This window comes from Megalobrama amblycephala, linkage group LG8 (genome assembly GCF_018812025.1).
Source record: "Megalobrama amblycephala isolate DHTTF-2021 linkage group LG8, ASM1881202v1, whole genome shotgun sequence".
NCBI lineage: Eukaryota > Metazoa > Chordata > Actinopteri > Cypriniformes > Xenocyprididae > Megalobrama > Megalobrama amblycephala.
The window spans coordinates 29,093,455-29,120,956 of NC_063051.1; the positions used below are offsets into that span (position 1 = coordinate 29,093,455).

Below are 27,502 nucleotides of genomic sequence, written 5' to 3' on the forward strand. Positions count from 1 at the left end.
ATTAATAAAGGCCACGTACACACTGCAGCTAAATTCGGTTGTCAGTTCACCTTTTAGTGCTTAATCCCCTTCTGTACACACACAGTTCAGTAAAATACGGGAGCGGCAACCGCATTCTACAACCGAATTAACTCCCGAATAACCAACTGCATTTACAGCAATTCTGTGCAGTGTGAACGGAACCGAACTGAACCTCAAGTTAATGACGTTCTGAGATGCTTCTCTCTTCTGTATGCGCGGAGAATCACAGCACAAGGAGTGGAGTACGAGCCTGGACTCGTTCATGTTGCCAGATCTTGCTAGAACAAGAACTAGCTCCTAAAATAAACTGAAATAAATCCAAATGCTTTATGCTGAAAATAAGACTCAGACTCATGTCTGCTCACTTTAATAACTTAATTAACCCGATTGCTTAATGAGTTGAGCTTAAACAACAAGCCCAAAAACGCTGATAATGAGTGATCATGGCAACACAGATAAAGCGCCCCTCTGTAAAACAGGTTGTACAAGCTTAAAATGAAACACGACCCCTTTGTCGACTGCGTTTAGTTAAATTGAAAACGAGTGTTTTGTCACTGTAATGCTGCTTTGGTCACATTAACGGATACCAAACACGAGAGACGCCAGAACATTGCTATGGTTTTCGGCCTGTCAATCATCACATTTTGGGGAGTAAGTCGTTTTCTGTTCACACATGTAATGATAATTTAGGGCAGGGGTCTCCAAACTCGGTCCTGGAGGGCCACTGGCCTGCAGAGTTTAGCTCCAACGTGCCTCAAGGCCTCAACACACCTGCCTGGAAGATTCTAGTAGGCCTAATGCCTAATTAGAACCTGATTGGCTGGTTAAGGTGTGTATAATTGGGGTTGGAGGTAAACTCTGCAGGACAGTGGCCCTCCAGATCCCTGATTTAGGGGATTCACTCCCACATTTAAATGTGGTTGTCACTCCTAAAACTTAGCCTACAGTGTGTACGAGGCCAACATGTAACTGAAGTAATGCTTTTAACCAAAAAGTAGGATTGCATTGTCACCCGTGGCCTGTTGCACAAAGCTGGTTTCAGTTTCTACCCAGGTAAGTTCAAGATTAATTTGAGCAAACTGTTTTTTTTTTTTTTCGGGCTCATGAAGGTGGTGGTTAACCGCAGGATTTATTCTGGGTTAAAGATCACAGACCAAAACCCGACCAATCAGCTGCAAGTAAAGTGACCTGTAGCTTTTGCTCCAAATTTAAATCAGTTTATAGTGAAAACATTTTATAGAAAAAATTGCTTGTCTTTTGTTGCTAATTATTTATTATATTTATATTATATGTATTATAATTATGTATAAATCATAAAATATATTCATATAATTATTATATTAGCCTAATTGACGATATTAAACTTTGCTTTTAAATAAATATAATACATGCATTAATATTAAATAATATTGAATAGAGCTTTAAAGCGCTGAGGTCTTTGTGAAACTAGCTATATAAATTATAAGGCCTATTTGTTTGATTCACATGCATCGATATAGTAAGATATTTTCTTTCAGCTGCCTTCTCAAACTTTCAGTGTTTATTCCTGCTCTATAAATGCATTTAATTTTATGATATTTTTCATAACAATCTTCAGAAGAGACGTGAATTGGCTGTTTGCCTCACGTGTCTCACTTTCAGGTGCAAGAGCTTCAGATATTCGCAAAGTTGACAGAGAACGTTTTTCACAGAGCGTTGTGAGTCTGATCTAAACTGGTTAGATTTATATGGATTTTTATAAGAGTTTGTTCAACTAGCTTCATGCAACAGGCCTCTGGTGTGTGCTTGAGTGATTGTGCTTCTTTACTATACTTAAGTCTATAATATATTTGGGGAATTTGTACTTTGAGTTCATACTGTATTTCATTGGTCATCCTGACATTTATTCTTTGTCATTGTCATTCTTGAAAATATACACACTGAGTCTTACTGAACTGTGAAGTTTACTGAACTTTTGTTGAAAACAGCCAATAAAACAGATTTCAATGTGAATGTAATCTGTAGTCATCATGTATTTTGGCCCAAAGCAAGTTGTATTTAGTTTTATTTTTTTATTTGTATCATTGAAGATGAACTTGACTCAAATTCTGTCTGTGAAACAACTCTATAACACTTTCAGTTTTATGTCTGATGCATCTTGGAGCCTTACATAGAACATGACATTAAGAAAATTGTGGTTAAACGGGTTATTTTGCACAATTAAGCTACTTAAATGTGAACATTTATGTTTTTGTGGATTTCATGAGTCAATTTTTTTTTTTTCTCCATTTAGATAGTTTATAAATTTAAATAGGAAAAATACTGCCAAAGCACCCATACTTTCATTTAAGTATAAATTATCGTTAAGCCTAAACAATATGCAGACAAAAACAGGTTGTGCCTTTGGTTTCAGTTTGTCGATTCAGTACGTCGAACGTCATGACGTCGCGTAATCGTTGCCGTGGCTACACACGGAAGTTATCTTGTGCACCTGTTACACTATCAAACAGGAAAGGGAACGAATCGATACAAATATACTGGAACAAAGTAGCTTCGAACCAGTTTTTACTAACCTGAGGCATCTTTTTTGAATTGTTTGTTTAAAAGCCGTCAATCTCAACCTTCATGGACAAATTAAAGAAAGTTTTGAGTGGCCAGGATGACACTGACGACCTCAACGTACTGCAGGTAGCTGGAAACTCGACTGAGTTTGAACTCGGTTGTAATCGCTATGTCTGTTTAAAATACACAGGGGTTTCGTTTTGAATCCGAATCTAGACTTTTGCTACGTTTGTTGTCTGCGTGTTTACCCGTCTGTCATTCGCAAAAGCTTTAAAATCTGCGTATTTATGAATATCAAGTTGATTTAAGTCATTTTCTGTTTTTGGTGAACATGTTTCCATGAATATAACAATGCTGTTTTAGGCAGCGAATGAAGCATCAACACTGGGATGGGGCACGCGCGTCAAGGGATTCGTCGCGTGCTTTGTGGCGGGCGTCTTGTGTTCACTTTTGGTAAGACGAATGCACAAATGGTCTTGTATCGTTTCATTTTAATAGTGTATATACAATAGTCAAACGTCATATCTTTCGTCACTTTTGTTATTCAGGGGACATGCTTGCTCTGGGTTCCGAAAAGCGGACTGACACTCTTTGCAGTGTTTTACAGTTTAGGTAATATTGCTTCTATTTTAAGGTGAGTCATGCAGCTTTATCTCTCCACCGTTGAATTGATCTCACCCAAGGCGTGTCACTGTTTGCATTGGCATGTGGTCAGTGACAAATACTGACTTTTAGAAAACATTTTTAACAAATGAATTGATTTGTAACCATCAAGTATAAAATATTTATCTCATAAATGTGAGTCATTGTAAACCTCTTCAAATTTTTTTTTTTTTTTTTTTTTTTTTTTTTTTTAAGCATCATAGTTTTTTTTCCCCCAAATAAATATCATAAAGATTTCTTGGGTTTTTCAAACTAACCTTGCTATGGCAAAGTCAAAAATATACCCCAAAAATATATCAGAATGAATTTCGATATGCAGCATCAACAGGAATCTGTAAGTCAGTACTGAGGTTCTTTGGGTGTGGATTTCTTTCAGCACTATGTTCTTAATGGGTCCATTAAAGCAACTCAAGAGGATGTGTGACAAGACTAGAGCTTTGGCAACTGGCATTATGATCGTAAGAGTACACACACACACACACACACACACACACATATATACACACATACACAGATATAATACACTGTAATGCATACAGAGAAATTCAGTATTTCTTAATATGTGTGGCCTTTTCTGTAAACTGAACATTTGTGTTTTTAAAGACATGCCTGGTGCTAACCTTCTGTGCTGCTTTTTGGGTAAGTTGGTATCTTATTTAGCATGATTATTATTTGATAGCCTTATAAAGTTGTTGTATTATGTAACATTGTTTCAGTCTGCATGTTTATTATGATTAGTGATTCTTTGCTTTGCTTGATCTTAATTAATTTTTTTGTTTTTGTTTTAGTGGAAGAACAAAGGCCTTGCTCTGCTGTTCTGTGTCCTCCAGTTTTTGGCTTTTACATGGTAAGATACTGTGTGTGTGTGTGTGTGTGTGAGAGAGAGAGAGTGATATTTGCTGAGTAAAAGTGAGAACTCCAGGCAATAAAACACCTTCCTTGACCTTTGAACCCCACATTGCTATAAGCAATATTTATTTTTATTTATTTTTTTTAATGGACCGGCACTATTCCCTGAATATCACTGTATTAGGTGTCTTGAAATATCACACCTGTCTCTGTGACAGCCTTAGGCTTTGTAAACCTTTCAAAAGTGTTTTCTTCTTAAACTTTTCATAAGTTATTTTGTGCTTTTGGTGGACAGCCCACTTATTGTATGGGAAGCCGAATTCTGAGAGTGTGATATTTAAGTGTATAATTGAAGTTGAGCACTAGAACACTATCCTGCATTGATTTTGGCAGCACTGAGATAATGTTTTCTGCCCTTTTTCTTGCTCCATCTCTGATTACAGTGGGGTTTGGAAACTCAATGGGTGGGGTTTAGAAAGAGGCGGTGTGTGCAATTCAGTCACTAAGTCTGGCAGAGCGTTTCTTGCAGTACCTTTATAAATGTTAAAACAAATCTAGTTCTTTTTAACAGATCTCTCAAGGCTGAAAAATGTTATTTATAAATGTTATTTATTTCAGTAACATGTCGCTACAAATACACATGACTAAATTAACTGTGCTTGAAGGAGCTTTTTCAGCAACTTTTGGGATATTGACACATGGACAATGTTTGTATAGTGAATCTACATTGAGGATATTTAACAGACACTCTCATCATAAGCGACTTTCAATAAGCTAGTTAATTAATGCAGAATTAGGTGGCCTGCTCTGGTAGCCTGATTTTTGCAAAGTAAGGAATGAAAGTAATGAAGTGAATGCTGTAATTATTCCATATTAAGTTGTAATGATATCTTATTAAATTGGCTAAGTTTTGAATCGTTTAGTGTGACATGCTTGTTGGCTAAATAATTGCCAATTCTTATTGAAAATGAATGACTTCCAGTCAATTTGTCTCTGCAAATTGCTGGCAGAGCAAACGGCAGTGTGTGTGTATGGCTTGTAAGAACACGTGTGTATAATGACATGGGTATTACAACGTAAACATGGTTTATGAGCACACTTAAACATACATTAGTGTAAGGGGATAGAATACACAGTTTGTACAGTATAAAAACTATTACGTCTATGGAGAGTCCCCATAAACCGCACGCGCACGTGTGCACGCGTGTGAGAAATAATTCACAAATTGTACTTATTTGTCTGTATTTAAATCACATCCCTTTTATTTCACAGGTATAGCTTATCCTTCATTCCATTTGCAAGGTGGGTTACTTTCTATTTTCAAAACCATCCATTAAAAAAAACATATTGACACAAATGAAAATCGACAATCATTTATGATGCAAATAAATTGGCAACCAAGACAAAATTTGTCATTACTGAAGGCAGTGGCCCAATTTATCAGAACTTATTCTAGTAGTTTTATCTATTTAGTAGTGTTTGAGTATTATTCTAGAAGTATTATGCATTTTATCCTTCTGAGACCCAGAAAAAAAAAATTGTGAATTTAGTTTTTTTTTTAATTGTCATTACATTGCTCGGAGCACAAGAAACAAATGTAAAAAATATATATTTTATTCATATGTTATGCAATGTCAAACAAGGCATGAATAGACATGTATATGCAAAAACAATGGATTATTTTTCATTCACCAGACATTTTTTTATTTTTATTTTTTTTTTAGGTTTCAGGATTTTCTTTAACCAAACATTGTATAAAGATGATTCTCAACTAGTTATATAAGATATAACAGAATGATTTGATATTTTACTTTATGCAATGTGTGTGTAAAATGGCCATAAGTGGCTTTTCCCATATCAATGCATTGATACATTGTATCTAATTTGCATGTTAATGTGTTCTTTGGAGCAGCATGTAATGAAAAAATAAGTGTAAAAATTGGCAACATTTTCATAAGAATATCTAATATTTATAAGAATATTGATATATAATTTCTTTCCCTATTCACTTGTTGTGTCTCCCAAAATGCTTGATTGACATGCTTTAACTCCTGGTGTCCACTACAGTGGACATATATAAATCAATGTCCTGTTTCATAACTGAAAGGCAAACTCTGATTTGAAACCCCATAACGTTTTCCTGAGATGTTGATTTATGACAAACAATTTGAAAATTAGTCAGATTTAAATGATGGATATTTCCATAAGAGTGCTAAATTTGATAATTCAATCAATGTCAGTCATATTTAAAGACCAAGGAGAGGGAGATGTCATTGTGAAACCTCCAAACATTTGGTATCTCTGAAAAGCCCTGAATCTGCTCTTTACAGGACATTTCAAACTATGACACGTACAGTGTCAGAGAAATTTGCTAACATATACCGTCCACTAGAGTGGACAAAAGTCTATGCTTGGGTCTCAGGAGGCTAAATTATATAAATGTACATAAATGACCATTTCCATTTTAAAACATCAGTTTTGCAATTCATCAAAGTGCCTATTAGACTAAAATAAGGTCTTCAGATCAAAGCTGTCATTCTGTCAAAGCCAAAAAAGACACTTTTAGTCATCTATTTTTTGGCTTTGGCGTTTGTTTACCTTTGGCTGTTTGTTTTTCTGCAGGGATGCAATTATTAAGTTGTTCTCCGCGTGCTTCAAGTGAGATGCCTCTACATTTGGCCTTGGCTGTTTCTCTGTGTGCTGCTCTGGCTCCAGCGTTGGTTCTGCATTCAATGCCACTCATGTACCCACTCTGCAACCTGGCACAGACACCGCACCACACTACAGCCGCTCCCGTTGCTCTCCCTCACGGATGGACACTCTCCATCTGTGTGAACAAGCACACACAGACAAGTACTCTCTCTCTCACACACACACACACACACACACCTGTGCTTCACATTCAAGTGGGAAATTATGAAATATGTAATTAGGTAAATGCTTTGGTTTCAGACTGCCCTCGACATGCTTGGTGAAACAAGATGGAATTGCATATTTTACATTTAACTGCTGTTTAATTGCTGAATTCTTTCCTATGTGCCTTCGTCCAAGGGTTACTTGAGAACTAGGGTAGAACTGTAGCCAGTGTTGCTGTTTTTGTTTGGTATTTGGTTTCGTTTCTTTTTTCCAAGAAAAATTTGTTTTTGCTACTAAGGGTTTTCTATAATTGCATTTCAATTTTTACTTCAGATATTACCTGTAAAAGGATGACAGAAATGTCTTATTACTTATGTAATGGTATCTTGCTATATTATCTTTATTAGATAAGTAAAATATTAAACACTCATTAGGGTGCCAGTGTATCTTCAAGGTTCATTTATCATCAAACAACCCTACTGCTTTCAGTTTGCTTTGCATTTAAGTGCAAAATCATGTGGCTTTTTCTTGCATTTTCAAATCATGTCAAGCACATTTCCATTTCAAGATTATAACTTTTGATTTATGGTTTTTCCTGCTTGCCTTTTAAATAGTTTTGTCAGCTGTATTTACTGAAGATATTACTTTTATTTATAGATAGGCCTATAGAAATAATATTCTTTTACTGTGGAAAAAAATGCATTCCATTATTTTATCATGGCTGAATATGTGTGTTTTCCACTACATCGTCATGATGTATTTCCCATGTTTGTGCTTCATTATATAGTGCTTTACTGCTATGAAAAATATATTTTTATGTGAGATGTTTAATAATTGTTATTGCTACAACATATTAACAATCATTGCTATTAAAAATTGTTCAGATTTATCTCGTCTGCATGAATCAATTTCCCCTTCTCTAATTCTAGTTTTATGTACATTTTGTTGTCAGTGTCTGCATCTCTTTAATTTCTTTCTTTAATTCAAAGTACGTGCTCGTGCTGTCATTTAAGAAGCCCTCTTCCACATAATAAGACTTTTATAAGTTAAAGTTCAGTGATGTGCGTAACTCATCTCTGCTAGTGAAAGGTCAGAGGGTTGATTTTCTGATGTTTGATATGCAGGAGGATTCCCCGCTAATGAGACTCTTTTTTTCGGATTTAAACTCTTTGAATCCTCTAATCTCCATGCGCGCGGCTCTGTGATTAGAGCGCCGGTCGCTGGATCGAGTTTCCGTTCATTCCCGTTCGCTGCAGAGAACATCCAGTATTTTATTTATGCTCCACATGGCTTGTACAATACTATAAGCTCTTTGACAGTATGCCCTTATCTGCGGCGTCACACAGGAGTCCGTCTCGTGAATCACAGTGGATGTTCTGATGTTTCATACCAGTCCGACTGCAGTATAAGCAAAATGAAGTGTAGGTCGTTCGTTAACTTCAATTTTTAAGGAAATATGCTGATTTAGCCTACGTATTTTTAGTAGGCTGCGAAAGAGACCGAATGCTTGTCTGTTTAAATAGGCTAACTGTATATTAGCACATGCTTCAATGTTTAAGATAAAAAATCCACGTGATTTTCGTTTTTTGAAAAACATTTGATAAATTTTTTTTTTTTTTTTTTTTTACAGAAATTATGCACGTAGATGATCGCATAAGGTTATTAATCTAAGCTAAACATGCCTTTTAATAATAATAAAAAGGTCAAAATTTAAGCACTTTTTAAAAAAAAATCCGGACAGTTTTAAGCCCCACAAAAAAATTCAAATGTTGTTTTTTGTTTGTTTTTTTTTCTCGAGAAATTGGAAACATGGCCATAATAAAAAATAAGCTGTATTCAAGCCATTTTTGAAAAATATTATGTATTAAAATAACTGGTCTACATCACTTCATTAATACATTTACAATTTAAAGTAGCCTAAAGTTCTTTTAATAGACCTGATGGGTCTATAAACTGTGAATTTAAGATTACGCCCAGGAGTTTATCTCTAAAACACACACACACGTCCTGTACGAGCTGTCCGTGGTTCTGAAAAGAAACAGCGAGTTGTTTTGACAAAAAAAAAAAAAAAAAAGTCGTTTATATATTTGCAATAGGCCTAAAACACATATGGCGCGTGATTTAATATTTCTTTTAGACATCATGTTTTTTTATTGTTTTTCTCTATGAAATATTTTGCCTGTCAGAAGTTTCGTTTGAACTTTTCTGCAATTTGCAACATTATAACGTTGCCTAAACATAAAAGTGAAGACTGGAAATAATCTTGAACATTAGAACGGGTTTTGAAATGGAAAATAAAAGGGTTGTGAATGAATCACTTAATTAGAGCAAACCCACGTGACTGCAGGTTTGTCCCCCGGTCATAAGAACAGGTGTCGCAGTGAGCTGAAGGTGCAGATCAAGAGTACACCCACTGCCATAGTACTAAAGAGAGTTCTTTTTCTTTTATGACTGATGCCGTCCACAAGTTGTTAGGTCTAAATCTTCTCATAAATTATAGTGAGTTAAAGTTAAAATACAGTTTTTTTCCACTTGGAAGCGCGTGAGAACCGTCACTCATGAAGGTGGAGGAAGAGCTGAGGAGCGGCGGCGGTGCGGTGACCGGTGGTCGGGGCAGCAACGACTGCTGCATCACCAGACTGCTGAGCGTCGTGGAGAGCGAGTTACAGGCCGGGCGAGAGAAGGGAGACCCCACTGAGAAACAGCTCAAAGTCACCCTGGAAGATGCTGAACTCTGGAGGAAATTCAAAGAAGTCACCAATGAGATGATTGTGACGAAGAACGGCAGGTGAGACACGAGACCAACATTGGAAAAGATTTTGATAAGGCAGTGGTGTTTGTTTATATTAATTAATACATTTATTTAGCAAAGAATAGGTTAGAAAATAGGTTTGTGAAGTTTACTTGAACTTATGAAGAAAATCCATACGTTCTAATTGTTTATACTTATATATTTAATTTGTTTTTTTTAAATTATACTTTAATTTCTAATCCGATTTTTTAATAATGTGAAGTCACAGAAATGTATGATTCATCAAGTCTCTGCAGTGTTTAACAAAATATCATAATTATATATTTGTTCTCATCTTTCTCTAAAACATTTTAAAAGAAGATAGTACAAGCACTCAAGCAAAAGAAAAAGGTTTTAAGTGATAAAACAATATTTATACTGTTCAAAATGAAGAAAAAATGTAAACTTTCTGGTTGTCGCTCTGGAGACTACACATCCAGTAAAAATAACTTTGGGTTCAGTTGCTTAAAAGTAATTGTAACAATGCCTCAGTAAAGTTAGTTCTGGAAAAAAAAGTTTGCAGATGCCACATTTTTTATAGTTTTTTTTTTATAGCTTGCACTGTAAAAAAAAAAAAATCTGTTGATGCCTTGCATTTTTAAGTATATTCAAATTGGCTGTACAAGTTATTTCAACTTAAATTATATTAAACTGACTTATTAATAGAGTTGAACGAATGTTGCCTAATTATTTTAATGAGTTAAAGTAATGCAAAAACACTTGTTGAAATTGACTTTTAATCATCTTTTTTTTTTCTTCTATCTAATACAATGACATTAGGACATTTTTTTAATTGTGACTTAAGTGTCCAAATACTGCACATATAAAAATTTACTGCAATATTGCTTCTTGAATGGTATATAAAGAATAAAGATTATAACAGTCAATGTCTTAGTTTGAACTTAAAACTTTAAAAACAATTTTGAAAATGTTAATATCAGTTGTAGTTCTGGTATTTTTATTGTTATAAGGATTTTTATTGTAAGGATTCTCATTACATTTTGCATTGATCAAACTATTTCTCTCTAGTTATCTGCTTCCAGTTTTATATCTGTCTTTCTATCAAATGCCTTGTCATCTCTAAGCAGGTTTATTATTTTGTGTTGCTGGTATTGGCACATGGTGCTGTTTTTGATGTTTTTTTGGAACAGGCAGATTAATTTAATTGAAAAGGCTTGTTGTGGTGTTGTTAAGCTGAAGGGTGACTTGACCAACTCATTCAGTAGTTACAGGTCAGCTCTGCAGGTGGGTGTCCTTCCATTTGCAGCCCCTCTTAAACTTGTTCTCATCCATAAAAAATAATCATGGGGGGGAAAAAAAGTGGAAAATGACTAGCGTCCAACCTCTCGTGAAGTTTATGCTTGTAACTGCTCGTAGAGTTTTGGCAGGCAGTGTGAATCATTGTTGGGGGATAACTTTTTAATCACGGATGTGAGTGTGTGACAGCTTTTGGACAGATTTATTAAGATTTTCGTCTTAAAGTGATAGTTAAAATTCTGTCATCGTTTACTCGCCCTCATGTCATTCCAAACCTGTATGGGTTTCTTTCTTCTGTATGCAGAACAAAAGAGATGATGTGTTGAAGTATTTTTGTCCATGCAGTGAAAGCCAGTTAGATCCAAAACAACACTGGAACCCGCGTTTTGAAGTAAAAAAATAATGCATCCATCCATAATAAAAAATAATCCATACTACTCCGTTGGGTTAATAAAGGTCTTCTGAAGTGAAGCGTGCTTTTTTATAAGAAAAATATCTATATTTAAAACTTTAGTTCAAATAATTAGTTTCCTGTGGACAACCGTATGCAGAATGCGCAAATCGACTCGCGACAAATGAGTAATCCTCTGACGCGATGTATGATGTAGGAGTAGCGTAAGCTAGACGCCTCTCGCAGTGCAAACAAATGTTGGCTGTGTGACAAATTTAAGCTCCTCTTCTCTTATATCAAAATCCTCCAACATATCTCTTTAAAAAATCTTGTTTTATTCTTATAATGAGTGAGCGGTGATTTGTTTTGGTCTATCCTCTGCGCCTCCGCGTTCGTCATTACGTTGTGCGTCAGGACAAAGTAAAGACGTGTCACTCGTATTGTTTTGAATGGGAGAAAATGTAACGCGCAATATGGCGGAATAAGTCCCGCCTTCTAAATAAGAGCCAATCGCCGACTGGTAAAGTCATCGCGTCACTTACCGGAATCTTGAAATGACAACACGTGACGTTATATTCGGAGCTGTTCACGTCCTTTTGGTCCTTGAACTGGGAATTATGCGTTTCCATGGCAGCACTATCGACGCCTAAATGAATCTACAGCGGTCAGGTGGTACAGCGCGGCCACGTGGTACATCTGGGAGCTTTCAGAAAACTCCCAGCTTACAAGCTGTAATTACGAGCTCTACGAGGACGTGAACGCTTTTTACAAGCTAGAATCTCGTAACTACAGGAATTACGAGGCCGCGTGAACGCACCTTTATTTACCAGAGAAACAAGCGCGCCGCCATCTTTATAAAATTGTCTTTGAACTTCCGTTTTGCGGTAGCTCTGTACATTTCTATGGCATCGCTGTCAAATAATAATTAGTTGGTTAAGTGGATTTACTTGTTGTAGAGTTAATGAAAGTTATCATGAGCATTGTTATGTTTAAAGCAGATCTCTTAACAAATGTCAGTAGATCGGGAAGATTTTAAAACGAGCAGTTCATTCATAAATGTAATATCGCTGTGGAAATACAAACCGGAAGTCAAAAGACAACGAGCGCAACGCTGAAAAGGGGCGGGGCTATATAAGGTCTATAGAAACAGTGAGACGCGCGCCTCCGAAGAGACGCGCATTTAGGTCTGCGCATGCGCATTAGCTTGATCCAGCCTGAAAAATAGTTTAGTTTTTTTGTCATGATTCGAGCGTTTAGAAACTAAATTTATGAGCCGGTTGTTGTTAGATTTCGGTGGTGATTTCAAATATGAAATTTAATCGTAAGGTTGGCAAACAGTTTTGGAGAATTTGATGTTCCCCATTCAAAGAGATTGCAGGATGCCCAGGATGCCCGAGAGGCGTTTCAAAGATGGCCGCCGAGTGAAATGACTTGTCCTAAAGGGACTTTGAGTATACTCTTCCGCTGCAAATCACGCATTCTGCGTAGGGTTGTCTGCCGGAAGCTAGTTATTTGAATTTATAAAGTTTTAAATATGGATATTTTTCTTTAAAAAAAATGCATCGCTTCATTTCAGAAGGCCTTTATTAACCCACTGTAGTCGTATGGATTACTTTTTTATGGATGGATGCAGTATTTTTTACTTCAAAACAGCGGCCCCCCATTCACAACTATTATAAACCTTGGAGCAGTGGTTCCCAAACTTTTTAGCTTGGAGTACCCCCTGAAGGGATTACCATCCTTCTGCATACCCCCTCTCTTCCACTTAGACTGCAGTCACACCTTTACCATTAAGGGACAATATTTGCCCCCTAAATTGATTTTCCAGTGCATATTTTATAAACTATAAAATAAATAATGTTCAATAAAGAAATATGCAATGATGGTAAAACTAAATAAAACTTTTAAATATTAAACTAAAACTGCCAGTAGGTGGCAGCAAGTCACTGTTTTTATGAGTGAGTCATCAAGTCATTCATTCAGTAACGAAGCAAGTGGCTGTGAATGAATCATTGAATCACTGACTCTCACGATTCGTTCAAAGCCGCAGAATTGTTCGCGAAACACAGACGTGTGTTGTAGTTGTGGTTTTCGTTAGAGCTATTATTTCATTGCAAAATAGAGCAAATACTTACAGTACTGTGTTTAAAATGTATGTTTTGTTTTTTGACCTGTTTTATAATGTCACGTTTGCAGTCATGTGGATATTTGGGAACAATTTCGTTCTTGCTCGTTATCATCGTTAAATACAAGAACTCACACAACAAGGTATGTTTTTGTATCGGAGAAAGTTCGAGTCTTAAATCGAAATTAATCCACTATATGTGTCTATTTGTTCTTCATGTGAGTAAGTGCTAAGTCCCCACTTTTACAAAGGTGCATTGTGGAGAACGGCAGTAATTTAGCGCGATTTAAGGCAGCAGACTGCACGCAATCAGTCATTTTTGACTGCAAATGATGAGGTAATTTGATTAAATGTACTGGGTTTACGGCATTTTGGCAGTTAGAAAAACATGCTCGGTTTTAATATTATTTTAAGGTAGAATTAAATGAACTACTCAGCATTTTTTTCGCGTACCTCCTTTTGTCACCTCACGTACCCCAGGGGTACGCCTACCCCAGTTTGGGAACCACTGCGAGGACTAAGGATATTTTTAAATATATCTTCGATTGTGTTCATCTGGAAGAAGATAGTCATATACACATAAGATGGCTAGAGGGTGAGTAAATCATGGGATAATTATAATTTTTGGGTGAACTATCCCTTTAAGAACCTTTCAATGAAGTTCCTTTTTTTTTTTTTTTTAGTGTAAAGCACATTTTAATCATCTAAAGACCCTTTTTTTTTTCACTATAAAGAATCTTTTGTGCGATGGAAAGGTTGTAAAATGTAGATTCAATCATGCTTGCTGTCAAACTGACAACACAAAAGAAGATATTTTGAATGTCAGTATCCAAACAGTTGATGGTCCCCATTGACTTCCATAGTATTTTTCCCATACTATGGAAGTCAATGGGGTCCACAAACTGTTTGGTTACCCATATTCTTCAAAATATCTTAGTTTTTGTTCAGCAGAAGAAAGAAATTAATACAGGCTTGGAACAACTTGAGGGTGAGTATAAATGATGACAGAATTTTCATTTTTGAGTGAACTGTCCCTTTAAAAGTTTCTTAATTGAACTATATTAATGCCAATGAATAACCTTTATGTTAAGAGTGTACAGGAGATAATTTTTAAGCAATATTTCTGTCATAATTCCTCCTTTGTAGGAGGATGTTTCCAGTCCTGAAGGTCAGCGTGACGGGTCTGGATCCCAACGCCATGTATTCGTTCCTGTTGGACTTCAGCCCTGCAGACGGCCACCGCTGGAAATACGTAAATGGCGAGTGGGTCCCTGCGGGCAAACCCGAGCCTCACACTCACAGCTGCGTCTACATACACCCCGACTCCCCCAACTTCGGTGCCCACTGGATGAAAGCTCCGGTGTCCTTCAACAAAGTCAAACTGACCAACAAACTCAACGGAGGCGGCCAGGTGAAGAAACTCTGACACATAGAAGACATATGTACTGAATGAAATAGCTTAATGGCTAAAATAAGTTCCTACTCCAGCCTGTCTTTAGCCATAAGTTTGCCGTTCTCCTCTACTCTCTCTCAGTCATGCATGCTGTCAAATTGACATATGTTCCCTGTATTAAAATCTACAGAAACAAAGACCCCCTGCACATTATGCATACACGTAACGCTTATGTTGCGCAGGTGTGTAATGCTGTACGTGGCCTGTTCTGCAATCTTGAGTAGCCTCTCAGGTCTCTTGTGTGTCCAAACAGGCCTCTCTGTAGCTTTTAGGAGTCTTGGCCTGCCTTTAATCACCCTGTGCGCTGCCACGGGGAAATTTCAAGTGTGCATTTATACAATTAGTGCTCTCCTCGGCATCCACTTCACCTATGGAGCCCCTTTGTTCAGCAGGGACTGCATGTAAACAGGAATAAACAGCTCTTAATTGCCACTTTTCTCGTTTAATGCACTTCCTGCCGTTCAGACAGAGAGTGGTCTACTTCAGCTAGCCATCCTGGCTTTCAGCGGGGCCGCTGCGAGGTGCTCCAGCCCGCTCCATTCGAGTATGACTCCGCCACCAAATTATTATTGGTATTTACATGACCCCTCCCCTGCAGCCTCCCCGCCACCCCATCCTCTTCTCCTGTATTCCTGCCTGTTCCCTATTTACCGGGGTTTTTAAACGCAGAGCTGGCAGCGGAGAGGACGATGAGAGAGAACCAGCTCTAAATGAAATAATTGCTGTGGTTAGTTGTACATTATGGTAATTACCTCTGTTTTTTTCTATGCAAAATTAATTTAGCCATCAGTCCTTAGATGTTCAAAAAGGCAACATATTAAAAAAGGCAGCGGGGAGAGAAAAGCACACAAAGCCCTTTATGTCCCCTGGAGCCATGCAGATGAGTACCTGCCCCTCATCAGTCATTGTAATCTACCAATTAGAGTAAAAAAATATCAGCTTTTCACTCTCATTCCGCCTGTCTGTTTCTCAGAATTCAGTCGATAGCTTTATTCATGCTTGACATGGTCACTGCAGTCATTCGAAGAATTTTGTATTTAGACAATGCGGTGTGTAAATATAAAAACTTTGCAATATGTAGTGATCAGAATTATTCACTCAAAAGTTCCAACTGATGAGTTGGAATTTGGGTAGCACTTTATTTTACAGTCATCTTTCGCATGTACATGCTATATACTTATTGTAGTAATTACAATAACTGGGTAATAACTAGGTACTAGTTCTGAACCTAAACCTAATCTTGACCCATGTACTTTCTTGATAAGTACACTGTAATACATTAAAAGTGCATGTACTGTAAAATAAAGTGCAACTGGCATTTGAATTACATTGGCTACATCCCAGTGTTATGACATGAATAATATATGATTTCTAATCTGATTAGACATATTGCTCTTACATTCAGTACTGTCAAAATAATAAACGGCTATCAAACTAATTTTAATTTTGCCATACAGCACTACAAAATAGCCACTGTTTTATGGCAAACTTTCAGGTAACTTACAAAGAAAATATAAATGGAACGAAATTCAATACAATTTATATAACTGCTGTAATAATACAGAAATATTTTCAGCATCATTCCTCCAGTCTTCAGTGTCACATGATCCTTCAGAAATCATTCTAATATGCTGATTTTGTGTTCAATTATTATTGGTGCTCAATTAGTAATAATGTTCTTATAATCATCAATGTTGAAAACAGTGGTTGATGCTTAATGTTTTTGTGGAAACTGCATTTTTTCAGGACTCTTTGATAAGAAAGTTCAATGAACAGCATTTATTTGAAATAGAAATCTTTTGTAACATTATAAATGTCTTTACTCTCACTTTTGATCAATTTAATGCATCCTTGCTGAATAAAATAAATGTATCTTTCTTTCTTTCTTTCTTTCTTTCTTTCTTTCTTTCTTACCACAAACTTTTGAATCGTTTTGTATCATGCTTTCCACAAAAATATTAAGGAGCAAAAACTGTTTTCAGCTTTTGTAATAATAGGAAATGTTTCTTGAGCAGCAAATCAGCATATTAGAATGATTTCTGAAGGATCATGTGACACTGAAGACTGGAGTAATGATGCTGAAAATTCATCGGCCATCACAGGAATAAATTTTAAAACAAAAGCATCGTAAGCCGAAGTTGATCGTAGCTTCATTGGTTTCAATGGAGCTACGATCAACTTAAGCTTACGATGCTTTTGGGAAACGCTGCCCAGGTTAGTAGAAAAAGTTGACATGCACTTGCAAAGTTACTTAGTCAGTAGAATGTCTGTTGGGGAGAATCAAGGTTTAAAGTGTTAGCAGATATTAAACAGACAGTCTATTAACACTCTAATGACTGATAGTTGACATATAGTTGCAAAGTTACTTATAGTTAGTAGAATGTCTAAAGTGGACCATCAAAATAAAGTGTTACCTTTTGCTGTATGTATATATTATACCCATTTACAGCAGTTGTATGAATTGCACTGGACTTCAGTCTGTTTTAATTCTTCTTTACATTTTACAAAATCTATTTGCAATTTTACATCCTTTGTTTGATACCTCTTTTTGAATTCAGTAAAATTCAGTCTAAAAAATATTTATATACGGGTGCAGTATGGACCTACATTTGTATGCTACCTTACACACTATCCTCCTGTAAAGAACCAATTTCTTTCTAACTTTCCTTTTGTCTTCTGTTCTGATTTCCTGGTCCAGATCATGCTGAATTCTCTCCATAAATACGAACCTCAAATTCACATTGTTCGTGTAGGAGGCAGCCACAGGATGGTGACCAACATCTCTTTCGCAGACACTCAGTTCATCGCTGTAACTGCCTACCAGAATGAGGAGGTCAGAGCATCTTCACCAAACATTTAGGATAAACATGCTTAAAGGGATAGTTCACCCAAAAATGATTTATTCACTGTCATGTTGTTCCAAAGGACAGACACATTTCTTCCGTATACCTTGAAAAGTGCGGTTAGGCAGGATGTTTATGCTGCTCTTTACTGAGAAGTGAAAATAAATAATGACAAACTCTCCAAAGGTCTCCGAAATCACAAAGCAGAAAGTCACTTCAAAGGGAGTTAGTGCACACTGCTTCTGAGCTCCCTGAAACACCTCCATTGTAGTGTTTTGTTTTTATTCTGGGAACATATATGTTACAGGATCCCTCATTTAAATAATTCCTGCCCAAGGCATATGCAAAAAAAATGGGTACGAGGCCTGGTTAAGTTGCTTTAATAGTAAAACATTTCCCAAAAACACTCAAAGAGGTTGACCAATCACAACACTGGTACAGCCAAACAGAGCACACTGAAAGAAAGATGCTGTAATAATGTAAAATATCAGAAAAATAATGTGTTTTTTGAGCATTCAAGCACAAAAAAACCTAGACCCTGAAAACAAAATTAAGATTTTGAGCATAATAGGTCTATTTTAAAGGGTTAGTTCACCCAAAAATGAAAATTCTGTCATTAATTACTCACCCTCATGTCGTTCCACACCCGTAAGACCTTCGTTCATCTTCAGAACACAAAATTAAGATATTTTTGATAAAATCCGATGGCTCAGTGAGGCCAGCATTGCCAGCAAGATAATTAACACTTTCAATGCCCAGAAAGCTACTAAAGACATATTTAAAACAGTTCATGTGACTACAGTGGTTCAACCTTAATGTTATGAAGCAACAAGAATACTTTTTGTGTGCCAAAAAAACTAATAACGACTTTATTCCACAATATCTAGTGATGGGCGATTTCAAAACACTGCTTCATGAAGCTTCGAAGCTTTACGAATCTTTTGTTTCGAATCAGTGGTTCAGAGCGTGTATCAAACTGCCAAAGTCATGTGATTTCAGTAAATAAGGTTTCGTTACATCATAAGTGTTTTGAAATTTCATTGGTTCACCACTCGGGGGCGTGACTTAGACAGTTTGATACACGCTCCGAACCACTGATTCGAAACAAAAGATCCGTAAAGCTTCAGAACTTCATGAAGCAGTGTTTTGAAATCTGCCATCACTAGATATTGTTGAATGAAGTTGTTATTTGTTTTTTTGGTGCACAAAAATTATTCTTGTCTCGTCTTTAGTAGCTTTCTGGCCTTGAAGTGTTAATTGTCTTGCTGGCAATGCAGGCCTCATTGAGCCATCGGATTTTATGAAAATATCTTAATTTGTGTTCTGAAGATGAACGAAGGACTTACGGGTGTAGAACGACATGAGGGTGAGTAATTAATGACAGAATTTTCATTTTTGGGTGAACTAACCCTTTAAGGGTATGTTTATACTACAACAATGTACTAAAAACAGAAAAGTTTTTCCTTTGCATTTTTTGCATACAGACGACAACGTTGTCAAAACGATCCCCGTTCATGCGGATCCATGAAAATGATTAAAACGCTGTATTATGCTGCCAGGCCAGTAGTTGGCGATGTCACTTTGTACAGAAACACTACGTGGCTATAGACTGAACATGTAATATGCACCATTTTCACAGTCACGTTTTTGTAGTTAACATGGAGACAATAATGGTATTGTTTTCAAAAACTTGCACTTTGAATCACGTTTTCAAATGTTTGCATTTTCAGGCCTCAAACGCTGTTGTCGTGTAAATGAACGGACAAAAGACATAAAACGATTTTCATTTTTAGTTAAAAACGGTGTTGTGTAAACGGCCCCTAAGTTGTTTTTCAGTGGAAAATCTTGCTGGGTGAACTTTACCTTTAAAGGTAAAAGGTGTTTTGCTAAAAGCAAAATATAATAGTATATCAAATAATTAAAAAATATTATATTAATAGATGAAAATATATGACCTCTGGTGTATAAATGTTTTATCCTCACAATCCTCTGGTCTCCTTCCCTTCACAGATAACTGCACTGAAGATAAAACACAATCCGTTTGCCAAAGCTTTCCTCGATGCAAAGGAAAGGTACAATTTATTTAAATGACATCAAACAAACATCGTCAGTGTCAGAAGATAAGTTTTCTCACCAATTTAACAATGCGTATTTCAACTCATAATATCATAGCAGGCATTAGTGCTAGTCAAGCTAGCATGACTGTGCGAAATCAGCCGTGATTAGCGACCAATTATTAAACGTTTATGCTTTGAATCGAGTGAGTGTGTGAGTAAAGGAGCTTGTTGGAGAGGCAGTGTGAAGTGAGAGTGAGAGATTTTAAGCGGCTACAGTGAAGAATGTGTGAGATATTACACAACAATGTCGGTGGAACGAGCGCTGAATAATTGTACTCCAGTAAATGTAGTCATAACTTCACTGGAGCAGAGGTACAACACTCCTACTTAAATGAGACTCACTCTGTACTCTGTACATTTGAAGAATCTCATAAACATCTTTAACTCCAAAAATCAAAAGAAAAGAAAGAAAAAGAAACTATAAAGAAAATGTACACATATATAATATGAATATATAATGAATACATATTTTAGGACCATTTGCATATTTTGCATTGCATTACATTCATGACAATTGTAAAAGAAAAATTCCAGCCCCAAATTATTATTATTACTATAATTTGTAATTCCCATTATTATTCTCATTGGTGACTTTCATTACTATAATACAACAGGTGAGTCCCAGTTTGCATACTTATGCACTATTCTATGCCGTTTTGTAGTATAAATAGTGCGAGTCACTTCACTTCCATTCATAAATCCCCTCCCGTGGCCTCATGAGATAAAGTGTCCATCGAATGCACACTTTAGAATCTCGGCAGAATTAGTAGGTCATTCAGGGACTTTTCGCCTACTGTTTTTCAAATACTACTCTTTTGGCATACTGTTTTTTACATACTATATAGTAGGGAAGTATTCGGTTTCAAACACACTGAAAGTGTGGAATGTTGGACACTTTATGCACTTAACTGCCGCAGCTTTAATTACGTAGCGGAGGGGGAGGGGCTATCAGATTCCAACGGTGAATGACAAAATAACCTCATAAAATTCATCCACAACACATTTGAGCATATAGTGCACAAGGACATAGTGTATAAGTGCATCATTTGGGACACAGCTAATGATTTTTTTTTTAATGTAAAGCAGTAATTAACGGCAACACAACAAAAATACTACTTTGAAATATAAAACTTTTCAATTTAAATAATATATTTTATTTACATATTTTGCATTACAGTAGACTTCATGATAATAAAAATGATTTTCCACCACAGTCCATAAACTAGGGTGTCACATGATTCGCCTGAAAAGAATATAAATAGTGAAAAGAAAAAAAAAAACTTTTTTGCATACACTATACAATTCAAAAGTTTGGGGTCGGTAAGATTTTCTTTAATACTTGGAGAAAACATTAATTAAATTGATCAATAATGACTCTATTATTATATATACTCTATTATAATGTTAACTTACAGCAAAAAAATACAAGAAAAATATTAAGCAGCACGACCCTTTTCAACTAATAATAATAATAAGAAGAAATGTTTCTTGAGCATATTAGAACGATTTCTGAAGGATCATGTGACAATGAAAGTTGATTTGAATTGTAAAATATTATTTTACTGTATTTTGATCAAATAAATGCAGTTTAGGTGAGCATAAAATACTTCTTTCAAAAACATAAAAAAAAAACCAGCCCCCAAACTTTTGAAAGATGGTGTTTGTGACTGATTTATGGATATGAATGGTTTTGATAGGTTAGTTTTTCATTTGAGATTTGTCTCATGCACAAAACTTTTTCTCTCCATAGGAGCCATCCTAAGAATCATCTTGAACCTCCAGCTGAAAACCAGCATGTGGGCATACCACACTGTTAGTGATCATTTTCCGGTTTCTTAATGTTGGCAAAACTAATGTTTTTGTCTGATTTATAGACATGTTTAAGAAATATTTGTTGCATTATGTTAACAGTGTTATGTGAAGCATATTGGTGTTCATTTGTTGCTTTGCAGGCGGATGGTTCATATCAAACCCAGACACTCTGTGTTCTAGTGGTGGCAACTTTCCGTACCCAGGAGGTTTACCGCTTACTCCCCACCATGGGTACAAACACTACCCAGTACCTAGTTTGCACGGGCACCGAGCAGCTCCGTACCCATCGCCCTACCTGCCCCGCCATCATCATCATCATCACCACCACCACCGTGGCCATAACTCAGGTAACACATCACAATCTGAATCATATCTCAGCAATAGCTACAGACCACTGCGCTATTTGTATTAAGGGAACAAATTAATCTAAAATTGAAAAATTATGTAATTATTTACTCACCATCATGTCGTTCCAAACCTGTATGATTTTCCTCTTCCTCCTGGAACATGAAAGGAGAAAAGTTGAAAAATCATTTCCATATAATGAAAGTGATTCAAGATTCAAGTTTGTAGATATATGCACTATATTTCCAAGTTTTGTATTTATTGTATATTATTAGGTATATTAAGGGAAGATGGGGGAAAAGTATATAAAAAAAGATGTTAATCTTATTAATATTTATATATTTTTAAAGTGTCATTAATGTAAAATACTGAATCCCTAAGTTTTACCCGAAGTGTCTAATTTTATCTTTTTACTTTAAAATAAAAACTATAATTTAACTTTTACCCAAGTCTGCAAATCCCTCATTAACAGACACAGAGAACTTTTATATTCAACATAAAATAATGTCATTGATCACTATTTTCCAGAGACACAGAAACTGTTTTAACTAACTAAATCTCACAAATGTTGATATTCAAGTAAAATAGCAAAATTAAAAATAACATAGCCTTTCATCAAAAGGGTTGAAATGAGATTTTGTGCTGCCTTTTGGTTTTGTATTATATATTATATTATATTACATGGTATTACATTATATAACATAGATATAAAACTACTATTATATCTGTATCCACTGGCAAAACCCCTGTGACGTCAGTTTTCTCGTTCCTAACTCATTTTAATTGTTTTGTTTTTCTTTGAAGTGTCTCTGTCTGAGAATCTGAGTCCAGGTGCTGTGCAGATGTTCTCCGGTCACGAGAGCTGGACAGGTGTGTCTCCTCCTGGTCCTGCTGCGATGCTGTCTATGCCGCCTGCTCCGAACTCACCCGGAGCCAGCAGGTCAGAAAGAGACCTGACTTTATATACAGATGAGTCATTTAAGCCTTATTAAGTATGACAGTATGTCAAACAATAAGGTAAAGTAAAGCAGTTTTACATACAAACCTGAAGTAAAGTGTTTCACAAAGTTCTGTTTGTTCATCTGTGATTTTCAGTCAGTATCCATGCCTGTGGACTGTGAGCAGTTGCACTGTATCATCCAGCCCTCCAGGGGGCATTGTGAGCACCACACACAGCCAGGAGGAGCCTGCAGATGGTGGCTCCACTTCTACATCACCCTGCTCCTTACTGCAGAGCCACGGACCAACCAGCTCCGAGAACGGTGTAGATCAAGCTAATCACATTAGGGTAGGCGGGGTGAGCTGGTCTTCTGTCACCACCCACTCATTTTGAGTGATCTCATTAAACTGCAAAGAAACAGGTGTACATACATGATATTTGAAGTGTACAGCAGGTTTTGAAGTGCTAATAGAGTGCAAAAGTGCACCACCTTTTCAGTGCCGTTGGTTCCGGAAGTAATTTTTCCATTCATTTCTCCCATAAGGATTAAAGCGTTATGAGCCATGAACCACGCCAACAAGCTATGAGGTGAATCATAACATTACAAACTTTGATTTGAAAGCAAAAAAAGTGTTGACAAAAATACAAAGGTATAAGACTGTGCATGTAATGGATTTGAGGGAAAGAACTACAATCCCATAAGCATTGCAAACAGCATAATCAAATTACTCATTTAAAAATGTTGATTTTATATATAAACAATATATTTTAAATTTATTGCAAAAAATAGTGCTCGCTCTGACTGACACGTGTGCACAGAAAGCCGCGTCATATCGTAACTATATATCATAATATGCATCGTTATCATGAAATAAAATTTCTCATATCGTGAAATAAGATTGGTTATATAGCCCACCGCTATTACCCATGATGCTGTACAGAAAATTCCACCAATCAGAGAGTCACAACAATCAAAACACACCAAAATAGCTCATTAGCCCCGCCCACCCCCACGAAGCACTGTGAAAAACATAATCGAGTCAGTCTCCCTACACTCTGAAAATACTTAAATATTTGTATGTATGCATGTATATATAATATATATATTTTTCACAACTTAGACGCTTAAAGGGATAGTTCACCACAAATGAAAATGTTGTCATCGCTTACTCACCCTACTGATTACCACAACATTCCCTTTCCCTATCCCTTTAACTCTTTTTAACATCAAGCACATCCTGCTCTGTCTCGTTCATGTGACATCACTCTAAAGTATCAACAGTGCTGTGCTATGCTTAAATATTTACATCCCGCGATATACTCTAGCGAAATCTCTAATGATACACTGCCACGATGTAGTCATACCGCCCAGCTTTTCACCACCAATTCCAATGTTAAACACAGTTATTTTAAGTTGAAATAATGCAGGCTGATGGTTCAACAGAAGCAAATATCATCGATTAACAAACCTCGGAGCTCACAGTAGGGCTGTCTTTAAAGGTTTATAAGTTATCGTTAAAAATCAATTTTCCTTTAGAGAAAATGAATGTAGATTCTACTTCCGGAAGCCGACTGCTGCACTCTATTGCCCTGTTCCGATTGATGCCCATCCATTATAATAGAAAAGGGGGACATTTTTGTGCTTTCAGTGTATGTGCTTGGCAGTCTTCTGTCATAAATCATAATTTGACATGTTACAAGTCATTACAATGGATCTGAGAAAAGCTTTAGTGTGAATGCTGTCATCAAGTTAGTGATCATCTAACAACACCAAGGTCATGGGTTCAATTCACATACTGCTAAAAAAAAAATTGGGATAAAAACATCTGTCATATAACTGTAAATGTACACCTCTGTTCAAAAGTTTGGGGTCAGTAAGATTTATTTCCGTTTTTGAAATTGTCTATTTTAAAATATAATTTACTTCTGTGATGGTAAAGCTGAATTTTCAGCATCATTACTCCAGACTTTAGTGTCACATGATCCTTCAGACTTCATTCTAATATGCTGATTTGGAACTCAAGAAACAATTCTTCTTCTTATCAGTGTTGAAAACAGTGGTTTTGCTTAACATTTTCATGGAAACCTGATTACGTTTTAGGATTCCTTGATAAATAGAAAGTTCAAAAGAACAGCAATTATTTGAATCTTTTGATATATTTAATGCATCATTGCTGAAGAATTAATTAAAAAATATATCTGACTTACCCCAAATCTTTATATTTTATTTCTCTTCACAGTCCATTTGTATATTTGTACAACAGTGCGGTCAAAAGTTCAAAGCTGTTATCTGAACTCAGAACATCTGATTGGACTGACTCATACAGAGAGCTTAATACAACTTCAACTGAGGTAAAATTCGACAATTAGGCCCCAGAATAAATGATTACTCTAGTTAATCAGTTAAAACACTTTGGCATGTGGAACAAGGCAGTTTTTGGCAGGCACAGTGCTTTCGCTCTTACCTAGACTTTTTACCTCCGATTGAGCACACAACTGCAAACACGTTCATTCACAATCTCTTTTTTTTCTCTCTCTCGCTCTCTCACACACACACACACACACACACACACACATAGATATTCATTGCATTCACACTTTCACAGGCAAAAAAAAAACATAAACACATTACAGTTACATTCACACGACTAACTACACACATAGCTCTGCTTCTTCCAAAAGCATGCCTCACTTATCTGTAGTTTTAAAATGCTGCATAAAGAGAAGGAAATTATTCCCCCCATCATATTTTTCCACTCTTGAAAATGTTATTTTAATTGTGCTGGTGGAGTGGACCACTCTGTTGTTTTCACATGAGTGTAAAAAATAATGACGGCTGTCCAGTGAATGGGGCCTTGGCATGAGTTTAGACCACTATGGGCATGCAGTAGACTCTCTCTCTCTCTCATACACACACACACACACACACAAAAGCTCACCTCTCTCATAAAGACACATACACAGTGTCTAAACAGCCTCAGAAAGGACTAAGAAATTCTGAATTCTATTTTCTTGGTCCCTCAATCTATAATATTTTTATTTTCCAACAGTAACTTGTTTCATATTAGTCCTTATGGTCTGTAATGGCAAATCTTATTTTAAAGGTACACTATGTAACTTTTGGCTCTCTTGCAGTTAAAAAATAAAACCGCATGCATTTTGCGGAAAAACATGTGCTTCGGCTCTGCATGACTGTGCGGATGAATACGGTTACTCTCCTGCTCATAAACATTCACTATGAGGCCACAGTTGCAAGAAAAAGTATGTGAACCACTTGCAGAATCTGTGAAAATGTTAATAATTTTAACAAAATAAGGGAGATAATACAAAATGCATGTTATTTTTTATTTAGTGCTGTCCTGAGTAAGATATTTTACATAAAAGATGTTTACATATAATCCACAAGACAAAAAAATCAGCTGAATTTATTAAAATAACCCTTCATAAGTATGTGAACCATTGATTCTTCATACTGTGTATGGTTACTGGAATGATCCACGACTGTTTGTTTTGTTTTGTGATGGTTGTTCATGAGTCTCTTGTTTGTCCTGAGCAGTTAAACTGAGCTCTGTTCTTCAGAAAAATCCTCCACGTCCTGCAGATTCTTCAGTTTTCCACCATCGTTTGCATATTTGAACCCTTTACAGCAGTGTCAGATTTTGAGATCTGTCTTTTTACACTGAGGACGACTGAGGGACTCAAACACAACTATTAAAAAAGGTTCAAACATTCACTGATGCTCCAGAAGGAAACATGATGCATTAATAGACCCTCATGTTGTTCCACATCCGTAAGACCTTCATTAATCTTCGGAACACAAATTAAGATATTTTAGTTGAAATCCGATGGCTCCGTGAGGCCTCCGTAGGGAGCAATGACATTTCCTCTCTCAAGATCCATAAAGGTATTAAAAACATATTTAAATCAGTTCATGTGAGTACAGTGGTTCAATATTAATATTATAAAGAGAAGAGAATATTTTTGGAGCATCAAAAAAAACAAAATAACGACTTATTTAGTGATGGCCGATTTCAAAACACTGCTTCAGGAAGCATCGGAGCATAAATGAATCAGCGTGTCGAATCATGATTCGGATCGCGTGTCAAACAGCAAAACTGCTGAAATCATGTGACTTTGGTGCTCCGAACAGCAGATTCGACACACTGATACATTGTGCTCCGATGCTTCCTGAAGCAGAATTTTGAAATCAGCCATCACTATGTAAGTTGTTATTTTGTTTTTTTGGCGCACCAAAAATATTCTCGTCACTTTATAATATTAGTATTGAACCACTGTACTCACATGAACTGATGTGTTTTAGTACCTTTATGGATCTTGAGAGGGGAAATGTCATTGCTCCCTATGCAAGCCTCACTGAGCCATCGGATTTCAACTAAAATATCTTAATTTGTGTTCCGAAGATTAACGAAGGTCTTACGGGTGTGGAACGGCATGAGGGTGAGTAATAAATGACAGAATTTTCATTTTTGGGTGAACT

The 27,502-nt window shown here is 36.3% G+C and overlaps 2 protein-coding genes across 3 annotated transcripts; both read left to right on the forward strand.

Moving 5' to 3' along the window:
* The first annotated feature begins 535 nt into the window (after nt 1-535).
* On the forward strand, nt 536-7,819 carry sft2d2b (SFT2 domain containing 2b). 2 transcript variants are annotated; one of them, XM_048200438.1, is made up of 8 exons: nt 536-672; nt 2,926-3,015; nt 3,111-3,196; nt 3,602-3,683; nt 3,829-3,864; nt 4,014-4,072; nt 5,347-5,376; nt 6,697-7,819. In XM_048200438.1, exons 1-8 carry the CDS (start codon nt 637-639, stop codon nt 6,734-6,736), a joined length of 459 nt encoding a protein of 152 aa, XP_048056395.1. In that variant the 5' UTR covers nt 536-636; the 3' UTR covers nt 6,737-7,819. The 2 variants fall into 2 exon arrangements, with proteins under 2 accessions (XP_048056395.1, XP_048056394.1); XM_048200437.1 differs by lacking the exon at nt 536-672 and adding an exon at nt 2,428-2,688.
* Nucleotides 7,820-7,957: 138 nt separating this feature from the next.
* tbx19 (T-box transcription factor 19) lies at nt 7,958-26,616 on the forward strand. The gene is made up of 8 exons (XM_048200434.1): nt 7,958-9,718; nt 14,641-14,905; nt 17,646-17,780; nt 19,801-19,862; nt 21,658-21,719; nt 21,860-22,066; nt 22,869-23,004; nt 23,160-26,616. The coding sequence occupies exons 1-8, from the start codon at nt 9,489-9,491 to the stop codon at nt 23,395-23,397; spliced, it is 1,335 nt and encodes a 444-aa protein (XP_048056391.1). The 5' UTR covers nt 7,958-9,488; the 3' UTR covers nt 23,398-26,616.
* Nucleotides 26,617-27,502: the final 886 nt, after the last annotated feature.

What these genes read in the sequence shown, in the direction of transcription:
- sft2d2b (XM_048200437.1), top strand. Translation starts at nt 2,626, where the DNA reads ATGGACAAATTAAAGAAAGTTTTGAGTGGCCAGGATGACACTGACGAC. An exon ending in CCTTCTGTGCTGCTTTTTGG is followed by an intron (nt 3,865 to 4,013) that starts GTAAGTTGGTAT and finishes TTTTTGTTTTAG; the next exon opens with TGGAAGAACAAAGGCCTTGC. An exon ending in CAGTTTTTGGCTTTTACATG is followed by an intron (nt 4,073 to 5,346) that starts GTAAGATACTGT and finishes TTTATTTCACAG; the next exon opens with GTATAGCTTATCCTTCATTC.
- tbx19 (XM_048200434.1), top strand. Translation starts at nt 9,489, where the DNA reads ATGAAGGTGGAGGAAGAGCTGAGGAGCGGCGGCGGTGCGGTGACCGGT. An exon ending in GCATGTGGGCATACCACACT is followed by an intron (nt 21,720 to 21,859) that starts GTTAGTGATCAT and finishes GTTGCTTTGCAG; the next exon opens with GCGGATGGTTCATATCAAAC. An exon ending in CCACCGTGGCCATAACTCAG is followed by an intron (nt 22,067 to 22,868) that starts GTAACACATCAC and finishes TTTTCTTTGAAG; the next exon opens with TGTCTCTGTCTGAGAATCTG.